Here is a 27568-nt window from a genome sequence, read left to right on the forward strand (position 1 = left end):
AGCTCTGTGCGTTGCCTCAGAGGGCTGCTTTGAATTCTCAAGTACACATCATACATGCATCGATGCGGAGGCCTCACAGGAAAGGCATCGTGTGGGCCAAACTGATGTTTTAGCTGCAAAATGATAAACTTCTTTTTTTTTAGCCTTTTATTTCATTCGTTATATCGGTCGTTGTTTGATGATCAGATATGAATTGTATTTTAAAGAAATAAATGAACTGATGAAAGGAATATTACTCAGTTACTCAGTTCAAGACGTCCTCTGATGGAAATCAGGTGTTTAACCTTGTTGACGTGTGGTGTTTTTCATGTACATACAAGCCAATAAAAAAATAAAAGCGCCGATTTTGGTGCACAACACAATGTTTCCTCCTCTAACCATCCAGATGCTCTCTGCTCTCTCACCTGTCGACCTAGTGCAAGCAGCGGTGGTGGGCGGGGCATAAGGCCTGATCCAGATTTCTCTATGAGGACGTAAGAGTAGATGTGCAAATTCCCTGAAAGTCATCTCAACCATTTCTTCTATTTCATACACCTTTTCTATATTTTATATTGCTCTATATTAATTATTTCTCTGTTATATGTTATGTTATTATAAGACAGAGGAAGACAGTGATTATTGAAGTATACCAGTGCACTGGAGAGTGTACAACAATCCTCCAGGTCAACACACAGTAGCTTTAATATCAGCAGTGACGTCAGAGCTTTAACAACAGCAGCATGTGGAGACACAAGCTTTTCCTCCACAATGGTAATAGAGGTAATCGCTAAATAAATAGCTACATTAAACATAATCAACTCCAGTTGAGTTTTGTAAAAATATCACTGTGTCTTCCCTGCTCTTGCCTTTAAGCCCTGAGCAGCACCAACAGAGGAACATTTGAGAAAATGTTCTGCTGCTGCAGTTTGCTTTCAGCTCTGCGTATTGTAAAGGAAAAATATAGAATCATCTTGAATGTAAAGAAAATATTCAGTTTATCGGCTTATTTAAGTAAAGATTATTCTTGTCAGGGTTCGTGGGAACTGTACAAAAGAACAGCTGGAGACGATGCTGACAGAGTCAGAGAGTTAACCTTGATGAGCACGGTGCCCACAATAGCAGCGAGGCACGCTGACAGTAGGGACAGCAGGGATACAACAAATAAAAGGAGGCTTAGAGCCAGAAATATGGCAGCCTTCACACAGTAAGGCTACTCTGTCAAGGCTGTGGAGTAAATATATTGTTTGGAGGAAGAACCAAGGTGCGTCAAGGCTGTCTCTTTGACAAGACAGGGCCACTGGTTGAAAATGGCTAGAGGGAGTCGTAGGTTACGGAGGCAAACTTAGTGTGATTCATAATAGATGCAGCCGGTGATGGTCAGCTGTCATCTGCAGCCACATGAACCCTCTGCTGGCGTCCAGTGTTCAAGGCAGCGAGGAAGGGTTTACACATTTTTCTGCTCATAAGACGAGATAAGAGCTGCGGCACATTTGATTTTCTCTGTGAGGCAGAAAGTCTGATGTCAGGAGAAAAAAATCTTTCTCATGAGCAGAGCTCAACTTTTAGAACAACTATTCTTTATGACTTTAACTTCTCAAACTGCTTCGCTGAACATTTGGGCTTTAAATGTCACAGTTGCTGATAGTTTTTCTTAACTTCAGGAAGGTTTACAGGACAGCAGAGGATTTCTTAGTTGTATGTAAGTTGGTACTGAGGTGTCGGTTTGTGCAACATGAAAAACGATATCACTGCTCAGTTTGGTAGAAGTCTCATGGGCCTTGTTCAGCGAAATGCAATGACTGGAGGTGAAATTCGGTTAATGACATAACTAAGATAATTAGCTCAGTTCTGCAATATTAGATCGGGTGGCTGATGAATAGTGACTTGTGTCTGTGTTCTGGCAGATATTACTCTAGGTATAACTGGGTTTAATCGTCTTTAAAGGGGCTATTTGTAAGTTTTCCCTGCTGCCAAACTTGGATTCTTGCCAGTGGTGGGCGGTGGTGATTGTTGCCTCACAAGAACTTCAGCTATCATTTAGTTTACAAGACAACAGGTTGTAATACGGCCTCTGGGCAGCGCTACATCTTCAGGGCAGACTGGAGGCTGCAGCGACTTGGTATTGGAAGGTGATGAGATGGGCCGGGGGCTAGCTGGTTAGCATGCTAACTTCAGTAAAAGAAAAGACATTGACAGAGTTGGTCGTGTTTCTTCCCGCCTGAGGAGACAACTGTTGGTGAGTAAAATAATGTTTTGTTTTGTTTTGTTTTTCTACATGTATGCACATACATAATTGTATATATTTGTATGTATTTTTTCTGGTCTATATTCACTTTGTAGCTTACTGAATTTTCTCAGTGCTAATTGGAAAACTGTAATAAACACAAAGTGGTGAATATACATTTGTTCAGTCAGTTATTAAAGCTACTGTGTGTACAGTTTGAGACTTTCACTGTGGCATAAAGCAAAGCCCCAACACCTAACAATCTGCCAACCTGGAACACCTGGAATCGATGGGCTGAAATTAAAACTCCCTCTATACATAGTAACGTGTGTTTAACATACACAGACATTTAAAGGCATTTTTATTCTGTCACAAAGAATTTGGCTATTTACTTCTCTCTCGATTTATATCTGAAACATCTTATATTAGTATATGATATTTCAGGTGAAAATAACTACAGCATTAACAATTCTCAATAAGATCAACCTTCCAACGGCATTCATCCAAGACCTCCATAATAAGAGAGAGAGGAGGAGGTCCAGCTGGATAATGCATTAGCAGATCAAACCAAACACTGGCTGTATGTCTAGTAGCTCTCACCACTACCAGGCAAGGTCATAACGCTCTGCTCTGCATCATATGCACGTCTGATTTACATCAGCGCTGAGGTGTTAGCACACCAGCGAATTCCCCTCATGATTGGAAAATGGCGAACAAAAGAAACACATGTGCATGCTTAATAAACTGAACAGCTGATGTAAACTGATGGTGAGTAACAGCTGCTGGCCTGAGGAGGTCTCACAGGTGCCGAGGAACACGTGGCACTTTCATGGACGTCAACTTTAATCCTGTGTATGTGACATATTGATCATTAGGGATTTATGACATTGAGATGTGCGGTTTAATCTGAACCCTTAAATGCTCTGCTTACTGCGTGAGGTTCATGTTTCACTTTCCCGTGTGTCGAGGGTGAAATCTTGTGCAGCTGGGCTGCAGCAGAGGACAGGAACCCTCACAAAAATGTGAAACGTCAAGAAGGTGACACTTCCATAAACAGAGGTCCCTGTGAATAATTTGTTTTGGGTTCTAACCCCGAGTGTTTTTACTATGCTGACCATATAGGGTGTAGACTCTGCAGGGCAGTGGAGCATGGCTGAATCTGCAGAGCGGGGACAGCACTGTTTATACCAGAGCAATCAGGCCAGCAGGACTTTTATAAGAATCACGGGGCTTCTTTTCATAAATTAGCGTTCCTGCTGCCCCTCTAGCCCTGACAGCCTCCAGAGTAAGAGAAGCAGATATCTCGGTGTGAAAGGTGCTCCGTCTCTAAGGCTTACCGAGTCGTGATCCTGTGTATGGGACCCTCATCAAGAGAGCTGTTTATATAATACTGCCATTGCTGTCTGCAGGACATTATTGATCTTCAGGGGAAATCAAGAGTAAGTCAAGCCCAGCTGTCAGACTATAAAACCTAGTAGATTTGTAATGAGAAGCTTCTTGAACCATCAAAACGCCAGGAATCTTTGTACCAATGCTGGAAGACAAATTGCAGCAGACTGGAAAAAAAATCAAAAAAAAAAAAAAATCAAGAGTCGTACTGATTGGTAAAAGAGGGGGAGGGCCTACAGATGGAGGAGGAGAGAAGAAGAGACAGACCATAGCCAGGTCTGATTTAACTATGACTGGGCTGCATGGAAGAGTCTGTTATTAAGATTGAGAGCAGAGATGAAAACTCCTCAGGGAGGCTTCATGATAACGTGTCTGTGGAATTCAGCTCAGTCCAGCCAACAGAAAGGGCCCCTTTAAGGGATAGGTTACCTTTGACGATTGTACTCTGATATTTCTCTTTCTCAAAAAATGTGACCAATGTTAGAAAAAGATTTTTCACATTTGTCCTTGAGATACCCCAAAGAACAGACGTCAGCTTTCCCCTTCAAGGCTGATTGGTACGACTCACTGCAAGTTTATTAGACTCCTTCCCACTACCAGCTGCTCTAATGTCAAATATCAGCAATATAAGGGAATAATCCTTCTTTTGTTTAAAGGTCCCATATAGTATAAAGCTCTCTGTCCATGTCTTGTTTGATTATAGATCAGGTCTAGGTTCTATATTGATACTGTGAAAGTATCAAAGTCCTCAGTCCACTTCTGTAACTTCTGTGACTTTGTGATGTCACAACAAAGCAGTCACCACCCTCAGCCATGCCCCAAGCCCCGCCCACCTGGAACTGCCATCTAACCTTGCAGGATTTGGTTTCTCTGCGTGTTTACCTGAAATCTGCTGTATTTTTATTTGATCACTCAGAAAACAGTCAGCCAATGAGAAGAGAGGCTCAGAGTATTTTAACTTTACGGAAATAATAATTACAATAACTTGACATTTTAAAGCCAGATGTTTTTCATGTAATTGTTCAGGAAAACACAGACTCTGTAATTTCATAATCATGGTTTTTAATCTGTGGTGTGGTGTTGTCTTTGTTACGGTCAAAGTTGAGTCTGTCTTGACTCCAAGTTCACGACTCAGTTTAAATTGAATGGTTTGGTTCACCCCCCCCAAAAAAAATAGAATTACCACCTTGAGTTTTATGCCTCCACCTACCAGTTGCAGGAAATCTCCCCTTCCTATATTATGATGTCACAGGGAAGTCAACCTTTGACCTTTTAGATATAAAATGTCATCATTTCATTATTTTATCCCTACAGACATTTGTGTTATATTGTGTCATAATTAGCATATGAATTCATGACAATTCATGGATTCAGAGTGACCGTGAACTTTGACCTTTGACCACCAAATTCTAATCCGCTCATCCTTGAGTCCAAATGAATATTTGTGCCAGACGTAATGAAATTTCCTCCAGGTGTTCCTGATAGATTGCATTCGCAAGAACGTGAGGTCACTGTCATCCTGAACTTTGACCTTTGCCCACAAATCTGATCAGCTCACCGTTGAGTCCAAGTGAATATTTGTGCCAAATTTCAGAAATTCCCTCAAGGCGATACTGAGATTTTGTGTTCACGAGAATGGAACAGGCGGACAACACAAAAACGCCTCCGGCCCTGCTGAAGAAACTGAACAAACCATGTTTTATTCACTTAGGTTAAGCTTTTCTTTATTTTTATCTGACCAGACTTTGAGTTATCCATCTCAGAAAAATGTCTCTCTCCATCCCTTTACAGTGGAGGTGAATAGAATTTTGTTTGCGGTGTTTACAACTTTTGAAAAAATATGTTTAATGGCCTCGTGTCTTTCCACAAACGGTGTCGGATAATCCACACACAACGCTATCTGCACGGTTGGATAATTTCATAAGTGTAAGTCAGCACATATGGGTGAACCAGCCCTTTAACCAGCGGCTGGTAGTGAATATACTGCATCTTTTCAAGGGCAAATGATCCGTCACAGATTCTGTCAGATTTACACATACGTCCTCCTCCACTCTTTGTTTAAAATGATAAAAAAAAAACGTAATGATTTGCGCTCAGGTATTCTGTCTGGAACCTGGTGCCTGGTGTTGAAGGGAACACAAATAACGGTCTTTACGTGAGAACAGTTCTCTCTGCCTCGGGGCTGCCTCGGGCTTTGTGGGCCATTTTGTGAAATTTGATTTGGTTGGTCTCATCGGAGACACACTGAGGTTGTTCATGTCAGTCTGACAATCAGACAGGAAACAGTACAATCACTCAGACCGCTCAGTTATCAATGAGTAGGTTTACGGTGTTCATTCTGGGGAAAGGCTCTTTAAATCTTATTTTATATAAAACATCAACAGTAAGGGAGAGCCAGCATTTGCACTAGAATAATTACAAATAAAATGCAAAGAAAAAAGAAAAAACTTGATTCAGAATATTATATTTAGAGAACATGAATTAAGCATGACACAAGCAGGTGTCAATCTTCAAAACTGTCCACTTTGAAACACTGAAACGTCTAGTGATCCTCTCTCTGTCAATATCAGCTGCAGAGTTTTGCAGAGCAACTTGCTGCAGCTTTATTATTTTCTTTAACTGCACCTCTGCTCCATTCACCTTTCAGTGCTGCCTCGGGCTGTGAGCGTAATTTCTACGCACAGTCTGCACATCTGTTTTCTGGATGACAGCTTTCACTGATCAGCTGGGGCTTCTGCTGGACCCGTCGTAGGAAAGGTGTGTATTTTCTCTGATTATTAGTTGTGGGCAGACATCTGGTTGTATTTAGGAGCGGGTACTTGGACCTGGCTTATTTGGTTTGGTTGCAGTGCAGATTTGAACTCTGGAAGCCTGGCGGGGCAGTTCTCCTAGATGGAAAAACAAACCTTGATGAAGTCTGGCCCTCCTGAAACTTGTGCTGTGTGTCTCTTTCGGACGCTGGCAGCAAGGAGAGCTGCGTTTTCATCAGGAAGCTCAAAGGAAAATTTACCAGAAATCAGTTAAACGAAAACAAATACTCAGTTGTCCCCTGACGCAATGGCTATTTTTGTGGTTTTGCTAAATTCTATCAGCTTTATGTTAAAGTTTTCATCTCTAAGTTGAACTGAATCTTTTTCCAATTTTGATCTTGCAACCGAGTTCAGGTGAGTATGGATTTAGCTTCATTCTGAAGAAAGTGAAATCACAAGGATCACAACTGAACAACATGAGCTCAATGCCTTTCCACTCAATGCCGCACTACTTCTCGGTAACAAGGAGAAATGTTGTACAATTACGAAGAACCCAGTAATATTCAACAACACCCTCACTTTCATGCCATTTCACTCTTTGGACCGCAGATTTAGAAACATGCCATCCCAAACCCCACTGTGGCCAAAACACCTATGCTGCGAATACATTTTCAAACAATGGAAAAAAAAATTTCTTACTTAAAGCATCTGAGTTTGTGCAGTGCAAAGGAATATGGGACTCACTTTTCACTTCAGTCAAATCTCACACCTCACAATCTGTTTTTCTCCTGAATATTCTGAATCTGCCAGACTCAGTGGTTAGAGAAAGAGTTTTCAACTTAGCAACTGAAGATCTTACATATGACTCAGGGCCAATTCTATAGTGACCTGAGCATACTGACTGTAAACCATCAAGTAAAAATTCGATTTTCTACTTTTTTCTCTTTTTTCCCCCAGTCCTGCTGGGAAAATGTGTCTTATTGAACCGGAATTCCAGATTCTGTCCATGGAAAACACAACGGATCAATGAACTTACCTCCTGCTGGGTTCTACAGAAGATTCTCTATTTTGTAAGAAAAACACCTGCAGCTTAGAGTGCAAATGGAGCTGCAGAGTTTACTGATGCTTTATCTCTAATTAAATGTGATGACAGACATTTGACTCAGTATTTGTTTGTTTGGTTGGTTGTTTGGTTGTTTGGTTGGTTGGTTGGTTGGTTGGTTTTGTCGGTTGGTTGGTTGGATGGTCTAGGTTTTTTAAATTATTGTTGTTTGCGTTCTTGGTGTGTGTGTTGTGGTTGTTTGGTTAGTTGATTGGTTGTTTCACTTTAGCGTTCGTCATTTTTCTATTACCATAAAATATAAGAATTACATGTGAAATTTTGCTTTGATATGTGATTTCTCCCCCAGTAAATAAATATTTACATAAAGAAATCATTTTACCTGGTCCACTCAATGCCATAGGCTTTAAATGCATTTCCCCAACTCTATTCAAGTCTGAGGCTGGTTTGGCAGAAATAAACACTAGTTCCACAACGAATTAGGTTTAGATTAATAATGCATTTAAACCCTATACTCAACAGTTTATTCTCTGTATAATCAAAATGCTGATTGAAAAACCAAGAGGCATAAAAATGTGATTTTAAGCATAGAAGCTGCAAACACACAAGCAGGCTCGGTCTGCTGCATGAATGTCATCTGCACCACAGATGATATGCTTGTGTTGGCACAAATCCAAATGAGCGCAGCAAAAGTTCCTTCTATTGAAAATAAACAGTGGTCGTTCCTCTCCCTCTATGAGTTTTAGAGTAATAACAGTCACTCACAATGGTTCAACCCTTGCTGAAGTTTAAATTCTGTCTATGGATCGATGCTTTTCAAAACAGAACATGTACAAATCTATCAGCTCATTTACACAGTCACGTCTTAGATCTGTCAGAGAGATAAAAAGCCAAGAATAAATGCAACCAACACACATTATGGTTCAGGATGCTAAGCTGTTTATCTGCTATATGTATTAAAAACCGCCTCCCAAAGTGGTTTGGGACGCTTTGGGTTTGAGGCCACAAGTTGGTCAAGTGTAAATGAACGATGTGTCTGCACAAGCCACGTGTGCCGCTGTGCTTCTCCTAAAATGTTACGACTTCAACCACACCAGCGGAAACATAAACTCCCAACCAGCTCAGAAGAGAAAAAAGTTATTTTCACAGGAGGCTGTTGAGTCGATGCAATCAGCCTTCTGCTGTGTGAGGGAGGATGTGGCCAGGTGTGCATACTGTATCATCTGGATACAGTGGATCTAGATAAAATCAGTAGCAAATGAGTCTAATAGCAATCACTGCAAGCTGTCAGACTTCATTTTTAGTTTTGGTGCCTCCATTTAAAAAGCAGATATAGATAACAGCTTTCTCAAATAAGACACTTTGTCCAAACAGTGCAGACATATGAATCAGGAGAGTTAGTGCTGCCTCACTTTTTCCAGTTTGTTTATGTTTTCAGTTTGGATTTGTGGCTTGGGCAGCAAATCAGTCAGTAAAATTATGCATGGAGGAAACAGCCTGTTTGCTGTGTGTGTATGTGTGTGTGTGTGTGTGTGTGTGTGTGTGTGTGTGTGTATGGCCATGCATATTGCACATGTGCATGCATAAGTCCATTGCTTGGAAATGAAGAAAAAAGGGTACAGAGAGAAAAAAAAAGTCGTTAACATTAATTGATTGGGAGATGTTTGTGGTGTAAAGCCAGTTATGATCGAGCTTTTTCATTACGAGCAGTGTAATTTTAGGCTAGAGAGGACTTTTTTTTCTTTTCTTCCAACTGGAAACACTCTAGTGTTTTCCAGCAATAAGTACAAGGGCCTCAAATCTCTAAAAAAATACACACATGCAGTGCCCATGTGCCACAATCAAAACAGAGTTTGCGATTCAGCAAAATGAGACTGGTTTATGGATTCTGGCAGCAATATGAAACGTAGCGTAGTTATATTTTTGTGCAGCATAGGAACCAGCTGTGTGTGATGCGGCTAAAGTTAGCATACCTCAGACAGGGGCTACGGTTTCAGCATAGCTGAAAGAGAACTCCCCCAACAGGAAAAGAATGCCAACTGGACCAGATAAGCACTTTTATTGCTCAATGTGTTCGACTTGTTGAAACTCAAATTTCAGGAATATCTCAGCAGAGCTCAAGAGAGTGGTGTGGCTGCACAGATTTTACATAGTTAGATTACTGATCAGAATCAAATGGTGGGAATCCTCATGTTACTGAGTAGCCACTGATATTATTAAAGCACCACTAATTGGTATATTTTATATTAACAATGGCTCAAATGGCTACGATGAATGACAAAGGTAGATTTATCACACCGGCCTTACATTCCCCTCAGCTACATGGAGCTTCTTAGCTTCTTTCAGCTCTGAGCTTTTTCCTTTTCTACATTCCCATTTACAATCTTTCAGTGTTCTCAACCACAAGACTACAATACCCATGAGCTGTTGCTGCATAAAACACCATCACCCTGGTTCCACTGACAAAAAGCCAATGGGACCTTTACATTGGGTTTTGGACTACTGCAGAAAATAAGTTCTGTGACAAACAAAAGTTTATGATATTGACATACTTTGTTCAGCAAGATAATTCTCACAAATGAACCCCCACTTAATATGATTTTTGAAGCCTAAATACAATCACAAGAAGTAAAAAGCCAATGTTAGGCTGTAAACGAACTACACCGCGGTTGCATGACTTCAGCGTCACCACTTGTAGTTGTAGCAGAGCTCTTACTCTTTCTATGAAAGTCTCGTAGAAGGTTAGCAACAGTTTGCAAGTACAAGTATAAACAGATCGAGGCTGTAAAGGTGGACTGGTGAGTAGATCGGTTTTTGTGTTAAGTACGATGACGTCCCCGAAAAACCCTGTAGCCTCATTTAGCCACTTGTTAGCAACCGGCCTTTTTAAGACACATAAAAGCCTAAAGAAGTCACAACTGGGGTATTTACTGACGTATTTGACGTTATTTTATGTCGTAGTATAAAATGGCAAAAAGTCTTGAGCTTGTGTTAAACACAGACCTTCAGGCATCTAACGAAAAACCCATAGACTTCGGGATGAAAGTGCTAAAATGTTAGTACTCATTTCTGCAGCACTCTATTGGATATTTCTTCCCAAAATGCGTCTTGGGAATTGTAGTTACATTCTCCCCCTCACATTTGTTTTCATGTACACAGGCTCGTACCTTTCACCCTTTTTTTCTTCTTCTTCCAGATACCAGATATTTTTAGAGTAATTGTTCACCTTATGTTCTGATGCTTCATCCAGGAGACTTTAACATCCACCCCAGCCATGGAAGTGCTCCAGCTGTGAGTCACCTTACGTCGAGCGCGGAGGAAATGAATGGGCCTTTTACTTCCAGAATCAAGGGTGCCCAAAATAGTCTTTGCCTGCTTCACAACTCAATAAAGTGCTATATCAGATGTTGTGCTTTCAGCTTGTGCATAGATTCAATTTTAAAATTCAAGCACTCGTTAAATTGCATTACAATAGAATTTATTTTTGTGCTTGCACTCATATGAACAAACAATTAATGGGAAACTTAAGCCCTCTGCAGAGGCTGACAGGCTGCAGCACTGTAGCATTGTTGTTTTTTTATTGCTTTCCTTTTATAATCACCACGGCAGGTACATAAAATACTGTATGATAGGTGTGACGACGCAGCAGAGCTGAAGCAGTTGCTACACTACAGTTGTATTTTTCACTGACATCATAACCTCAATAGGAGGATTTGCTTTCTTGTGATGCTGCAAAAGTTTTGTTAATTACATTTACAGCTGCATTCTTCCAGCTATATTATATTTACTTGCCATGGGACAGGGAGAGAGGCTGTGAGGGTTGGTATACACAGCCTGTTAATGTGGTCTCATTCCCCCTCTGATGCTGTGAACCAGCCAAAAAAGTTCCAGAGCATCTTATTTAACTTAATTGAAGTAATCATGTTTAGGTCCAAAGGTCTGGTCTAAATTAGTCCAGCTCTCCCCAGCGTCAGTGTTTGGAGAACAGAAAGCCTCTTTCTATTTGAGCCTGTATTTATCATGCACCATTGTCTGGGGTATATGCAATCAGTGACTAAATGGATTAGCTGCAGAACAACAAGTTTGTGTTCCAGGTACCCTTAAGGGGGGGGGGGTTAGAAATGAAAATATTTACATCATGATCTACAGCTGGATGACCTGGATAAGCATTTGTTTGTGAATTCAATAAATTAGTCATGAGTTGGACGAGAGCCTCGCTGCACGAGGATGGCTCTGTGAGGGGCATTCAGGGAAAACAAAAAGATACAGATATGACACCACACAGGCCATAAAGGGGTCAGAAGGATTTGGGACATGTGGACCAGTCAACCCAAACCTGAGCTGGCATATCAAGAGGCTGCTTTACCGTTTCGCCCTTGGCCTCTTTCTCTCGCTCTATAATCACAGAGCTTTCCAATCTACTCCGAGGCACGCCGCTCGCAGCCGTCTCCAGGGAGCTCTAATCAAAAGCAAAGATGTCGGTGGGGAGGGGGAAGAGGTGAGGACTGCGATACACTCATCTCTGTGGTCTCCCCCCACCGAAAACCTCCAGCCAGAGGTCCACATGGTCTGTATCATTTATGAGCTCACCACAGACGAGCCATGACTTCACCGCAACAGAGCCAAGCCTGACACATCATTATTACAGCTCATTGTTCTAAACAAAATCCATACAGGGGATGTTCACACTGCACCCTCCCACATCTGGAGCCGCCTGGTGTGAAAACTCCCAAAATGGCAGAGGAAAACTACGGACAACAATCATGTGAATTGTAATGAAAATTTATTGAACATAATGGGTATACAAATTTCATGCATATTTACAGCGTATAAAAAGTTTCAAAATCCAAAGGAAACAATAAAGTTTTACACATTTACAACGCCCTCAAAGGGCAATCTTGTCATCATGGGAAACAGCAAACTCTTCATTGTTTGTTTTTGAGACTGAAAAATTAAACGTGAGCTGCAGTTAAACCACATAAGGGGCCCCCGAATGATAAAACCGCAGTGTAATCCATAAGCTTTTAAACTTTTCTTTAGCTCAAACATAGGCACAGAAAACACTCGCACACATACAAACACACAAATGACACATTCATAGAAAAACATGAGGTAGTCAAATGGTTAAAAAAAATACAATCAATAACTAGTTATATGGATTTGTGCTCCAATTACAGCTGTTTGCAGATTTATACAGTGGAGCTCTGGTACTTCAGCACACTTATTGTAACAATACGCCTTTGTGTGATACAGCATCATTATTTCATATTGATAGCATATACCTGCTTGTGCTTATTGGTGGCAATGAGGGGGAAAGTGGCTGGAGGTTTTCCCAGCATGCACTGGAGTAACGGAGGAGGAGGAATCTTGATATTTGAGCAGCAACCCTGAATTGTATCATTAGCTTGAGTGAGAGAATATCTCCAAATGATCTCAAAACGAGAAGATTATAGATCCAGAACATAATTTGAGGCTCAGCTGGTTAACAGCATGGTGGAGGGGGTTGGAGCGGGTGGGGTGGGGTGGGGAGGTGGGGGGGTGGTAGGGTAATTACATATGGGGAGATGGATTTGCCACGGTCGATAACAGAAACCACAAAACTGCAGGAATGTCAGAGAGCCTTAATCCCACAATGACCGCTGATTATATTACCACTCTGTAAGACATGGATTGCTCTCTGAGTCTGCTCTGTATTCAGTACAGAGGGATACAGTGTTGTTGTTCACAATAACAGTGCACAACATATCATTGCTGTGTATTTACTGTGTAGCTGAGTTAACTGAGACACTGCTGGCTTTAAACAAGTTCTAATGTTGCCCCAAAACCCAAGCGGATCTAATGTAATTTAAAAAAGGACTTCTCATGTGAAACCAGTTGAGTTTCCAGAAACAAACTAAGAAAATGTTGGATTTTCTTCATTTTAACTGAATGTTTGCACATTTAATATTTATTCCACTTTATTTCAAATTTGGTTTAACCGCTGCCATTAGTGGTTTAGCATTGAAGTCATTTCTTTTTTCATTTTAAGGGGACAACTGTCATTGCTCATGGCAATAGGAGGAACAAAACACATTGGGGATCTGGGTTTTGTTCTGTGGCAACAACTGAATCTAACTAATATCATGATAAAAAACAAAGTTTAATAGTCATCGTTACAGCTTATCTTCAAAGATATGAAACTCAAATTTAAGATACTGATTCAAATATATAAATTTAACATATAAATTTATTTCCGTCATATGAAAATATTTTAGTAAACACACAATTCATACAAAGTAGTATTAATATGCAACAGCTTCAGTAATGAGTCATCATTGCCAAGTGGGAAAATAAAAGATTCGATCGAAACTATAGTAACGTTTAAACAAAACACAGGAGTTTTGGACGTATTTCTTCCATGTACAGAAGAAATAATCTGCTTTGTTTGAAAAGTATTTAAATGTGGTATTCATTACAAACTCATAACATGTTTTATGACTCATTATTTAATAAAAAACTGACATATAAAACTAGAATTTTTTGTTTTGGCGTACATATTTTCAAATTTTGTGAGGAAATTGTAACTTTTCACTTTTATTAGTGAATAAAACAAACTCAAAGTGTTATTTAAAAAGAAAGGGGCTTAATAATTTTTGTAATACAAATTTTCATTGGTCAAGTGTCATAAAACATGCCATGAGGCTTTTATGAATAATATAAACCAATCCCCAACAAACGTGTGTTATGTATGAGCACATCCACAATTCACAGTCTTACACACATAGAAGATAAATTTTCTCTCGGTAAATATATTCCAAAATATAATTTTATACACAAATATATATATTTATACTCTGTTCCCTCTGTAGAAAGTTTTATACATGTTTACATATGAAATGAAAAGAAAATAAAAAGCTTTGAGATAACATACATTCTGTTTTTTCTTGTTACTCTTCACCAGAGACTTGGTTAAATCGTTACAGGGAAACCTCCTTTCTCGAATTTCCCAGTTAGTCCCACACACAGTCTGATAGAAAACACATACAGGTTAATAAAAGGAAGGCACGGGAGCAAACATTCATATTATTCGGAGACGGTGGGGGTAGACGTGGTGTCGCAGTTTGAGGAACACCTGAATATGTATGTCCATAACACGGAGCTTGAGCTACAGCTTATTTGACACACTGTCAGTGCCAAGATTTCTACAAACCGTGACAAGGAAATTCAATTCACTGTACAATTGGCTTTATAAAATAACAAAAGTACTCTTTCTTGTGCTCTGTCTGACAGACAGTGGGACCTAAACTACGTCAACTATGCTAAGACATGATTAGAAATTTGTGTCTTGAAATAACACCCTGTTGATTTTGTCATTAAACACATTAGTGTGTATTTTGTAACTTTTAAAATATGACATGGTAGAAGTACAAAAACATAAATTTCCACGCTCTGCCTCATGACATTTTGGAGTATTTACAATATTTACAAAAATATACACATCTTAAACGAATAGTTTTAGGAAAGATGATTATGAGAAGATCAAACCCACTCTCATGTCTGTGTGTTAAGTATGGCGCTGGAGCCGGGAGGGGGTTAGCCTAGCTTAGCGTTTTCAAGAAAAACAACTGTACGAAACATCCCCTGAAACACCACAATGATGTTTTTACTTTTCAGTTTGCGTGCAGGTTCAACAGACGTGTGTGAATTAATGCCTTTCAGTGGTGTTGGCAGGTGTATTTTTTAGGTTTTATAAACTTACCTTAGCATAAAAAACGAGCTAGCCTGGCCATGCAAAATAAAATACACTTAGTGAGCAGTACATCTAAAGCTCACTAACTAACTAACGAACTAACTAACTAACTAACTAACTAACTAACTAACTAACTAACTAACTAACTAAGATGTTTCTTCAACTTGGCACAGGCAGATATTTAAAATGACAATTAGGAGTTTTACAGTGTTTTTTCATTCTGTATATTTTTCTTAAAAATGTTGAACTATCTCTGTTTTCCCTTTGCTTGCAATCTTCATGCTAAGCTAGGCTAATCACCCCCTGTATTGAGCTACGTAACTAACGCAAAAACAGGAGAGAGGTATCGATCTTCTGTTGGATAAAAAAAAAAATCATCGCATTTCCCAAAATGTCGACCTATTCCATAACAACAACTAATAAAAGGGAACCCATAATGCCCCTGTGAAGTTATGTATCTATGAAATTGAAACTCAGACCCCCATCTACTGAAATGCATTTCTATAAAGTGTGTATAGAAAGCACTGGTAAAATATGTTTTACCTGCCTGTGTCTATAAATCCATTATGAGGGAAGAATGAGTGAAATTAGTACATTATCAAATGTGGAATTTTATCAGCATGTCTTTCACATTTTTCTTTCACATTTTTTGGCGTTTACTCTTCTGTATACATTCAATACCTACACTGTCTCGCATCTTTTAAAAGCCATGATCTCTCTTTGGGTCAAGATGATGACTTCTGTTCATACTGCACTTTTGTCCGCTTGTTAATAGTGGTTGCTTTGCTCCTTTGCCACCTTAATGGTTACATGTCCTAAAGTAACGTGTAACAGCCCAGCCGTCGACATCTCACTTACAAATACTGACATCACCGCTGTTCACCTGCTTGTTCGAAACAGCCGAAAATCAAACCATTTAAGGTCAAAACAAAAGGCTCTGTTGTCATCAGAAAAAAAGCAGCATTTGGATTAGAAAGAAATGCCTGGTATAAACTCACATTTGTTTCTTGTACTTTTTTGTACTAGATATGAGGTGCGGCTGCCAAGTTGGGTCTCAGAACTGTTACACACCAATAACACCAGGACAGTATACTTGTCTGCACACACACTTGAAGTGGCACAAAGGGACTTACACAAGAACTAAGGGTGTTATTGTGTTTTTTCTTCTTTTTTAAATTCAGATTTTTTTTCCTTCCTATCGCATGCCCAAAAATAATTCCTTTCATGGAAGGAAATCAACAAACCGGTCCCTGTGAACCCGCCAGGCCCTTCCTGTGCCACAGCCGGGCTTGTGTGTCCCGCCAATGTGTGTCCTGGGCTACGCCGTGCTGCTGCTGGAGCAGGGCGTGCTCTGTGTGCTGCCGATACTGTGGGCCGCGCTGCTGTTCTCAGAGGCGGGTTGAGAATTCTGGACCCGCTGGGTGCCAGCTGTCTCACCTAGACATGGAGCAGGAGAGGGAGAGGGAGAGGGAGAGGGAGAGGGAGGAGATTGGACCAAAGGGAGATAGAAAAAAATGTATATGTATTAGAAAAAGCCAGGAGGAGAGGTCAGCTGGAATATGACAAATCGATTTGGGTGAAGCTACAAATTGGACCCTAATTCTCTGGAGCCTCCATTGTTCGTCTGTTCTCTTCTATTGTAAAGGAAAAAAATACTGTTCGTCTTCTACTGTTTACTATGACTGTCAGTACTCGACAGAAACCTTGGACTGCAGTTAAAATAAAAATATTGTATCCTTTACTACAGCCCTACGTAGATGGATTCATTGTTACTCAAGTAAAAGCACATGGCAAATGTGCAAAAGTGTACATGAAGAACTCTGGACTGCATCTGCCCCGACTTTTATCATCTGAAAGCATAATCTGTTTTCAACTGTCCGGCTCTGAAAGAAAGCCTCAGATTAGCCCAAAACAACCAGTCACAACATCTTTGACAGATGATATTGTAGACAAAAAGAGATGAGGAGGTATCTCGTTCATGGAATTCATTTCTTTTATCTGGAATCAATTAGTCTGGCTTTAGCAGATAAAGCAGAACAAACACGACACAGGGCCCTCTGACTGGAGCTCAAAACCGCTGACTGGTTTATTGTTCTAGGTCTAAATAAGCATGTCATTTCGCAGACTCTCAGGATCCAACGCTTTAAAGGGCAAATAATAGTGCTTACATTTGTTTATGAAAACGTCTCTGATTGATAATGGACAGCTTTTAAAATAAGGCCCAGTCTATGTTTAATTTGAGTTTTTGGCTCAATTCATTCTGCTGTCTCAGAAAAATGGAGAACACACACTAAAATTAAACTATCTTAGACAAAGATTTTCTGTTGATAGTTTAGTGTGTGCTGAATCTAGTGTGTACATGTATGAGTGCTTGCATATATGATAAGCCTATGTGTCCACAGGCGTTCCTGCATCCCGCTCCCTCTCTGGGGCCCCTCAGTTCTGCTAATGTTTACCAGAGCAGAGCTGCCAGCAGCCGCTCTCTCTCACAGGATCAAAATCTCTACAAAACAAAGGGACTTCAATTCACCTCATCTGTCTGAGGAAATATATATTCCCAAGTTTAATATTATCTTTCTAGATAGTAGAGATAAAGGCTGCTTTTATGTCACAGGAACATAGTGCGCATACTGTGTCCAGTTGTGGTAACAGATGTCTGACTCAGAGACAATTTGCCTCAAACTCTGAACAGAGAATAACAAATGCATATAAGCACAATCTCAGTGTCTCTTGGACAACAGTGCAAGCAACACTTTAAACTTACAATGTAAGTAATGGACAAAGTATCCAAGAATAGAAAATACAAAACTCCTTTGAAGGCCATGACATTTCTGAAACTCACTAATACAGAAACTTGTCTCAGTCTCAGCCATCCGTCCGGCTAATCACAGTTTTCAGTCTCAGCTGACTCCAGGTATTTTTTAATCTAAGAAAGTGGAGAAATACAAAGTTTTCTGTGGACCACTAATCTCCTACAAGCATGATGGATCGCTCCAATGATGTAGAGACTCGGAGAAAAGTGCCAAAACTAACCTGTCTTACAAGAAATATATCTGCATGGACAAAAGATGTTGCAACTCCAAAAGAGATTACAGAGCAGTATGCTATCAGCGCTGTGGGGCTGTACTTGAGCTACATGCTAATGTTAGCATGCTAACATGCTGATGTTTAGCAGGTGCTGTATTATGTTTTCCATGTTTACCCTGATCATTATCTTAGTTCAACCTTTTAGCATGCTAACATTTGCGAGTTAGCACTGAATATAAAGCACAGCTGAGGCTCATGGGAATGTCATTATTGCAGGTGTTGGTCATAAACCAAAGCATTGGACACAGTAAAATCTTGACATGATGATGGCGCTAGATTAGAAGTAAATGGATTTAAATTAATATATAAATGAAATAAATAAATAAATAAATTTGTTAAGAAAATTTCATAGCAAATCATCCGTCAAAGAATTTCACTCACAACTACAAATTTAAACCTCATGTTGGCACTCGAGGAAAAGTCATGGGATCACCACAGTTATTAGGATTCATCCTGAGTACCATGACTGTCTGTGCACAATTAGAAGTCAGTCCATCTAATAGTTGTTGAGATATGCACCAAAGTGGTAGCATCCCCAGAGACTCTGGTGGCTAAAAAAGGAAGCTGGCATTGTTTTCTCTGTCAAGATAGTTTGTCTTCCTATTGTGTAGTGTGTGATCCCTATTATTTTCTAATCTTGCAGCATATGTTTGGATTTCAGAGTAGATAAAGTGTGAAATTTCTCCCCTTGTGGGTGATTCAACCTTTTTATTCATATGTTATTTCACCAATTGAGCAGAGAAGGAGAGTAGATCTCTTGGCAGAGGTGACTATAGCGTTGGCAGAATGCAGACCTATTGTATGTGCCAAGATAACGAGCAAAATGTCAAATAATATGTTGTGGGGTGCTTTTTAAAGCCTTTATGCCTCTAATTGCCTTATATGGAATTAATCTGTAAAGGTCAGAAAACTCCAAATATAATTCCAATGACTAACTTTGAAAAGAAAAAAAAAAAAAAAAAAAAGGGGAAAAGTGTTTCTGGAAAGGCCAGGAACATTGTCCTCAGACCCTGAGGGGATACACCCAATTCTGTTTTCCTGTTTCATCACTCTAAACACTGATTTAAATATACTCTGAACTGATATTTTTGGTGACTGTTTTGGGGATCTACATTCTTGGGGTTTACGTGGAGCTGCCAGTGTTGCCATATAAGGTCATTTCAGTGGAGATAGCTAAACAGACTCATCCAGAGTTCCTCTACACTAAGGCCTATTCAAATAATGTCAACAGGAACATGTGTCTGTATTAAAGAGTCTAGGCTATGTGTTCTTTCTTTATTTTTTTTATAACTACTATCCTTCCACCTTCTCCCTACACATGTTCACTTTTGACATCTAATGTATTTGGAACATTGAGCAGTTTTTCATTACTGGTGACTCCAAGAAACCCATAACTCTTAAATAAAGTGACTCTCTAAAGAGGAGCCAATAGCAATATTGTGATACAGATAAGGGCACTAAAATCTGACAGCTGGTCTTTCCTGCTAAATGAAATTGTGTTCAGTGAACACTTTTCAGTGTGACTGAGTATGACTGAGTTTTAAACAGTGTGTAATACTGTAACTGTTTTGACAAGTGTCCTTATCGCTGCTAAATTCACCGCTATCAGGGAGAACGATTTACTACTCCAACTATCTGACACTGTCAAACTGTGACCTCCTTCCAAACTGTAAACTTAGCATAAACTAAAACACTCACATTGTTGGATTTTCTGAAAGACTCAACTTCTAAGATCAAACATCCTGACCACGTTTATGAAAGACGTCCACGGAGAACACATGAGCCGCGGGGCAGCAGGTCAGTGGCATAGCGGATCACCAGTCATCAAGGCCAAGGAGAACAGGGCAGCTCTATGCAGCGGTGAACTCAGTGGGCTGCTGGGAGCACACTTCCTCTCAGGGGTCGGCCTGGGTCAGCAGCATGGGGAAGATGGGGAAAGTCTTGGCATCTAATGGACAGATTGTGTGTCTTTTCCTCTGAGCGCCCGCTACACCCAACAAGGGGAATTTCCAACTCGTCTCCAGCCATTGTACTGAGAATATTCGCTGACCACCCCGCAGCCCCCGAAACATTCAAAGGCAGGAAAGAGAAGAGCTCTTGCTGCTGACCAACAGGATATATTTGCAGTAGAGGAGTCAATATGTTATTGTGAACTGGCCTCTGTCAGCAGCAGGATGTTTGGCAATCCCAGCAGCACATTTTCTGGCACTGACACCGCTCGAACATTCCTTTGGATTTTATCTTTTCATTAATGTAGAAAGGTGAGCTGGGGCCGTGGAGCAGCAGGTTAAGGACCTACCTGTGTGAGAGTAGATAAACCACAGGGCTCCAGTCAACAGAGCCCCAATCACAAAGGCCGCAAAGGCGATCCCCACCACTGTTGGAGTGTCCAGCACGTACATTGTCCCTGAGGGGGTAAAAAAAAAAACAGCACACAATTCATATATGTTGACATGACAGCTTGGACATATTTAAAACCATAACACCAATTGTATGGAGCCCATAAGTTTTCATTGTTACATAAATAAATAAGACATCATTTAATAAAGAATAACATGAATTAATTGTGTAAAATATATAAATTAACAATAATTAAAGATATTATTAAAACTGAACTCATTGTGAAATATTCTGTTATTCTTATTTTTATAATAATCTTTATGAGTCTTTTGGGGTTTGGGTTAGTAGATAAACAATAGAAGAGAAATGACAGGAAATTGAGATTTTTACTTTGATGTCATTTTTAAAAGCATTTCATAGCATAAAAACATTTCATAATGTCACTTTTATAAAAGTTGGAGTTGTCACCAGTTACTTCCTTTTCGCCTTTAGCCGAATAACATGGCCACTGCTGCTCTTGAGCTAGCAAGCACAACAACTGCTCCCAAATTAAGTGATTTAGCTGCTGTTAGAACGTCAACCTGTTGACAGTTGCAGCTGTGAGGCGCCTTTGCAAGATGCTCTCTTGTTTATTTATTGAACACTGAGCACAGTGGAGCTCCATAATATTCACATACATAAATGGACATACAGTATAAAGAAGAAGATAAGAGTAAAATACAAATAAAGAGAATAATACAGTATGACACTTCAGTAAGACAACGTACCGTAATTAGGAGGATCCTCTGTGGGTTCTGGTGTTTCATGCGGAGGAATAACTGCAAAATAGAAATAAAAATGTAATGTATGTTAACCATCATGTATACTGATGCACAGTTTACAGTTTTGTATATTTTAATTCATCAAAAAATAACACAATGCATGCTCTGAGTTAGCCTGTCAGTCACAGGCCAGAGGATCAATATGTGTCTGTTATTGAACTGTGTTGATAAGCAGTTCTCTGTGGAATGTAATACAGGAACCTGAAGCAGGAAAACACTGAGGGAGCAGCTCTTCTGTCCTAAAGGATGAACCTTCTGACACCGACTAGTTCTGCTCACCCATTTATTTCAAGCCATCTGGAAAGCTTTCAAAAGTGAAATTAGCTGTTTAATGATGTCTTAACTAAAAATACAAAGGCGCTTGTGTACGGGCGAACTCAAGAGGCAAGCCTGGTACGTGTCCAAGACTCCGGCACAATGGGTGCTATTCTTGGAAAGAACACCTCTGAGTTTTCATCTTGCATAATGGATGATGACAGGTCATCAGAGAAGACTTTAATTTCAGAGGGGACGATAGCCAGAGGACGTCCTCTCTGCCAACCTCCACCCCCCCCCATCCCTCTGCTCCAGCGTTATCTGTCCAGTGTGGCTTGTTATGCTAGAGAGTAGAGAGAGTGGCCAGTAATGATTTCTGCTCCAGAAGCAGAAGAGAGAGGAAAAGCACACTAAACTAAAAACTTGTAATTTCTTTTTTTATATGACTCTACTTTAAGAACGTCCATGATTATCAAGCTGAAAACTCAATATACCTTTTCAAATAACGCCTGGATGCCTATGGGGAACAATACTCTTCTGGGCGTCTGTCAGGTCTTGACTTATGTTCCCTACTTTAACAGAACCAGACAGAGCTCTAGAGGTTAAACTGATGACTTGTGTTTGCAGCTTTTAAGCTGTTGCCAGAGTTGGAGCAGCACAGATATCTGTATGAATGTCATTCGTTTATGTAAGTTGGCTTGCTATGGGGAATGACTTGTGTTTTGTTCAACTCTGACCTCTCATCATGGAGAGCAGAATCCACTTATGTCACTCAAAGCTTGTTAGTGCAACCAGCTCAGCTCCATGAAGCCACGAGCACCACATACTGTACTACAGATAATATACAGTGTTTTTACTTACACAGGACTCAAACATCTTTCTGCTCAGTTTAGACGATGAAAAAAAAGAAGATAAGAATATATTATAATATTTATATATTTATAAACTATAAATTATAACACATTTATTTAATGGCCACAATCAGCTGAGGCATGAATCTTCACTCATGTATAACTCGAAACATCCTTTTCCGTTGAGTTTTAATGTGATGTTTTTGAGTTTTATGGGAATTTTAATGATAAAGGAAGCTACGCGATACGCAGCCAATGAAAACAGCAGCTCATGTGGAGAGGACAAAAAGACCTCATTGTGCAGGTTTTAAGGTGATGCATCATCATAGATATTTATCACAGAAATCAGCTACTTAGAAGGATAAGCAATCTGAAGGGTCAACACATTCACTTACAGAGTATATTTTATATGCTGCAGTTTCAGCCTGCACAATATTTTAAATACAATAACCCTGATATTAAAAGGTTTTCTTCCTCCTTTACTCTCTGCAGACTTAGACTAAAGCAATACCACTTGTACCGGTGTAACGATCTGCACTGCCAACCTCTCAAATAAACGATACTGTTCAACTTTTCCTGAATGTTACCAGATCCATAAAAGAGGGATAAAATTTATTGATGTTTCGAAGCAGTAAATCTACTTTTGATGGCCGGGCTTTGAGGCTGTTATGTTTTTCCATGCACCAAGTTGGCCACAAGTGGTCCTCTTTGATTTGTAGATCAAGTTCAGCTCTTTGGGATGCTGTCCAGGGCAGAACTGTGGCCCTTGAAAAGGCTGCTTGTTTTGTTTGCCATCTGAGCATAAGTGATGCCTTTGTTTTAGAAAACACTTTGAAATTGAGTTTTTTTCACTATGGTTATTGCATATCTGTGTTTACTTAATCTCCTCCATGTAAAATAAACCCGCTGCAGTGGCACAGTGGTGTGGCAGCGCATCCTGCTGCTTACTGAACTAGGTTAGCTCACTCATTTACTCATTACTGCAGATTTTATGGTCTCTGTTCACTAATATCTTCACCAATAACTTCTCCAACACTAACACTGGCGCTGCTGTGCCAAAAAGTGACTGCATCCATAAGGTATCTCTGCCCAGCAGTGAAACCCGATGTCCAGTTAAAATGTAATAAACACACCCACTTATGTTTTCTCTTCAACCCTGACTACTCTACGCACTAGAGCTCGACTGATATCAGATTTTTGAGGATGTTACCAATATCAATATTTCAGAGTTACAAGAATCTAAAAATTAAAAACACAACATATATGATCATTTTGGTCAAATCCCTTTGAGCTTGGTTAAAGAGTTGTGGCCAACACAAAATAATGCTCTGAGCAGCGAGTCCATGGCTGAAGGAAGATATTCACGTTTAAGTGGAACCAGAAAACTTTGGTATTTTTGAAATTCAAATTATTTCAACAATTCATCTCTTATCAAAATTGTTTCCAGTTAAGTTAAGATATTTTATTGACCAAAAATACAATCGTCAGCATGGGCAGATACAGTCGAATTGAGTTGGCTACCCAAGATGCAAAAGACTGCAAAAATTCTGCCTCATCATTGGCTTCTGCCTCCTTGCAGGATGGCTGTTGTTGTTCTTATACCATCTTGGTATGGACATAGTGAAGCTGGTAGAAAAAATCTAATTACCCTTGGTCACCCCATTTCTAAAATCCCGGAGCCTCCACTGCATGTCAGCGCTTTGAAATGACTCTCTGCAGCAATGTCATGTTATGTATCAGCTGCCTCTTACACCGATACAATAAGCGAGAATCGGCCATGCTGATATATATATCGCTCGGGCTCGAGCTCACGCTGATTAAAATGACGTGATTTCAAACTCATGAGTCCATAAAGTTGACTCAAAATGACCACAGCTCTCCTGCTGGTGTCATTGCTCAGAGGGGATCCTCATTTGAAAAACTCTGGCAGTCCACTAGAGATTTGGGCACTCATGATATCACCCCCATCTTAGTTTAGGTCATAATTAGTGACGTGTTATGATGGTGACCTCAGGCCCTCCCTGCATGCTGCTCCCTCCCCCTGATCACACTACAGCCCCAGAGATACAGAAAGTGAATGTGTGTGACTAACCAAGTCATGATTGAGGGCCTTTACACTCTGGCTGGATTCCCAAAGCCAATGAGAGGACCACCACTCCCCTCACACACACACATACTCTCTCACACACACACACACTCCTCCCTTCTCCCCCTTCTCTAGTGGAAAGGGGAGGCCACAGTGAAGGTCCTAAGTGAAAACAACTGGAGCTCGATGCTGTATGACTCTTCTTTTTCCACCTCAGCGTGGACTGGTCCAGCGCAACCGAACTGGGCCTCAGTGTGAGCACACTCCTCTTTACTGCCGGCAACCACATGCTTGTATGTACGTACACACAGACACACACACACACGCGCGCCGCGCACTTGTGTACAGATGTTTAATGTAAACAGACACGGGTACGCACACACCAAATGTGCATACACACGCACCTGCGTACACAATAACACAACACACACACACACACACGCCACACTTAATGATGACCAGATGTGGGGAAGTGATGTGCAGTGTTTTGTGGTTTGATGTAATCTCCAAGAATCAGACTGAGCTTTCCCTGGCTCCCTCGCCCTCACACCAGCTTCTTTCTTTCTTTACTCCCGGTTTCTTATCACACTGTCCATACTCACACTTGTGGAAATCAAATCTCAAAACACAACTCTGCTCATGGCATAAGGTCTAAGTGGGTGTAAAATGTGTTTTCTTTTCCTCTCACTGACCTGTCAAGTCTGGTATAACAAAGTTGTCCACCACAACCAGCGGCATAGTAGACGTCTTTTTGTTCATCATCATCATGACGATGTTGTCCGCATTAAGAGAATCACAGGACTCGCTGGGCTGTAAGCACTATGTGGACAAAAGATGAAAAAATGAGAGAATTAAGAACAGAAAACAAACGTTACTTCATGAAAGGCATTTTATCCTCTGCAATTTTCTACCAAAAAGGGTTTTTTGTAAAAGCAAAATTAAGCATTTACATTTTTCAACCTCAAGTAAATTCCTTCTGTCATACCTGACCAAAAGTATCAACTTGGAAATTAAACAAATTACTATTTCATTAGCCTCAACCTGATTCTGATTATTATCAGCGCATAACTATTAGCTTCACAATCACAATTCAGCCTCAGGCCACTACTCCATCACTATTTTTTTCAGGTGAAAAGAGGTAAAAAAAAAAAGAGCTCGCAAGAGTCTGTATGAGTTGGATAGATACCAGAGTAAGTGAAAAAAGAAAATGATGGCTAAGACGGATGCTTATTTTGTTCTGCAGCTTGATACTTGGCAAACCTTCCAACGACCCATGTTTCCTGCCTAGCTTTGGGTGCAGACTTGACGCTGCTCAGCCAGAGTAAAGGTGCTTCACTACAACACTGAGTTCTCAAACAAACTCTGTTAATACTATATGGCTCTGGAGAGACTATAACAACCCTGGTGGCTTGTACAGTAAAATCATTAAACATGCAAAAGACTAAAGGTAATTTGGAGAAGATTACACTGCATACCGGCGGTAGTCTGTGGTTGATGTGAGATTTCTTGGTGCACAGAGTCATCTCACAGTGCAGGAAAAGCAGGGACATGTTAAACTTTGAGCTGAAGTTGAAGCTGAAACTTTTCCTATCAATCTGTGTGTGAGGGACAGGGAAGACAGAGTCATCCATGGGGCAGACTGTCTCAATGAGAGTGTAGTTTGAGGCCACGTTGGGGTTGGAGTTCGGAGAAATGAAGCATGATATGATGGTGAACCCCAGATCTGGATCTGATGCGGTTGATGTGACCTGAAGCACAGGAGAGAGAAGAAAAACATTTATTCTTCAAATATTGTTTGTCATTTGTCAAGACAGGCCTCTTTGTGGAAGTAAGACTGAAATCATCTTTTTACACCACATTCATTTATACTGCTCTTATACTTCAGTTAACACAAATTTCCATTTTACACCCATTTCATCATCATCTATTCATAAACCCAGGCCTTTGACCCTAAGTCAACACAGTAATGATCAGTGGAAAAAGTCTTTAAAAGAATAAATCGCCATATTGTAATTAGTTAGTTAATTAGTTGTATTAGAGTTAGATGACACAATGCTCGCACATCTGTATATAAAAATGAAGCTATAGCCAGGAGACAGTAAGCTCAGCTTGGTATAAATACTTGAAGCAGGGGGAACCAGCAGGTCAACAAGACTCCAGGAAGTCACTGCTCCTGGCCAAGAAGTAGTCTGGCAAATAAACCACATAAAACCACAACTTGTTGTTTTTGACTGAAATCACATCTGTCATCATGTCTTTTAAATGTATAATTAATAATTAAAAGGAAGGAAAGAGGTCTGTGTGCTCCTTGATGGACAGTAGCTGGCAGGCTGCCAGAGTATCAGTGTAAGGTCAGTATCAGTGTAAGTAATGAGAGATGTCTGCTGTAGCCTTTATGTCATGGGCAGACAGCGTGCTGGATACTCAAACGGTATTCTGTCAAATTCAAGCACAACTATGAGGCGCCGTCATGAAACCAGAGAATATAAAATATAAATTTTCAATTTTAATCCTTTGGACAGAACCAGGCTAACTGTTTACCCTTGCCTGCTACGAGTCTTTATGCTAAGCTAAGCTAAGCTAAGCTAGCCACCTCCTGGGTTTAGCTTCACCGCATGAGAGTGGCATCTGTCTCCTCTTGTAATTCTCAGCGAGAAAGCGAATAAGCTAATTACTCAAAATGCGTAAATGTTCCTAGTCGATATTTTCATGTAAACAAAAAGGGGTTGATCAAACGGAGTTCCCCTCAGTTCTACAAAGAGTTTGTAGCATCTTCTTGTCATCGTTACGGCTTTAAATCAGCAGAAAAAAAACAACCAAACAAAACAAACAGACAAAAAACTGTATTGTACCTGTACAGACAGACAAAGTTAGCGACTGGCTAACGCAGTGGAGCTTTTACTTGCTAAAGAGCCAGATATTTGTCTAAGGAGTTGGGGGGAACAAAACTAAAACTAACTATAGAGAGAGTTAATAATGGACTAAACACACACAAAT

At 40.2% G+C, this 27568-nt stretch overlaps 1 protein-coding gene across 1 annotated transcript in view; it reads right to left on the minus strand.

Annotated features, from left to right (window-relative positions):
• Window positions 1-12922: 12922 nt before the first annotated feature.
• The window catches only part of tgfbr3 (transforming growth factor beta receptor 3), a 69938-nt gene continuing 55292 nt past the window's right edge, over window positions 12923-27568 (minus strand). Inside the window, exons 13-17 of the mRNA XM_022759223.1 lie at window positions 26047-26319; window positions 25264-25390; window positions 21326-21376; window positions 20518-20625; window positions 12923-16568 (exon numbers count right to left, since the gene is read on the minus strand). Coding sequence (XP_022614944.1) covers window positions 16450-16568; window positions 20518-20625; window positions 21326-21376; window positions 25264-25390; window positions 26047-26319 — 678 coding nt within the window. The 3' untranslated portion in view covers window positions 12923-16449. The remainder of the gene's footprint in view (window positions 16569-20517; window positions 20626-21325; window positions 21377-25263; window positions 25391-26046; window positions 26320-27568) is intronic.

This window comes from Seriola dumerili, unplaced genomic scaffold (assembly GCF_002260705.1).
Source record: "Seriola dumerili isolate Sdu_G_001 unplaced genomic scaffold, Sdu_1.0 BDQW01000321.1, whole genome shotgun sequence".
Lineage (NCBI taxonomy): Eukaryota > Metazoa > Chordata > Actinopteri > Carangiformes > Carangidae > Seriola > Seriola dumerili.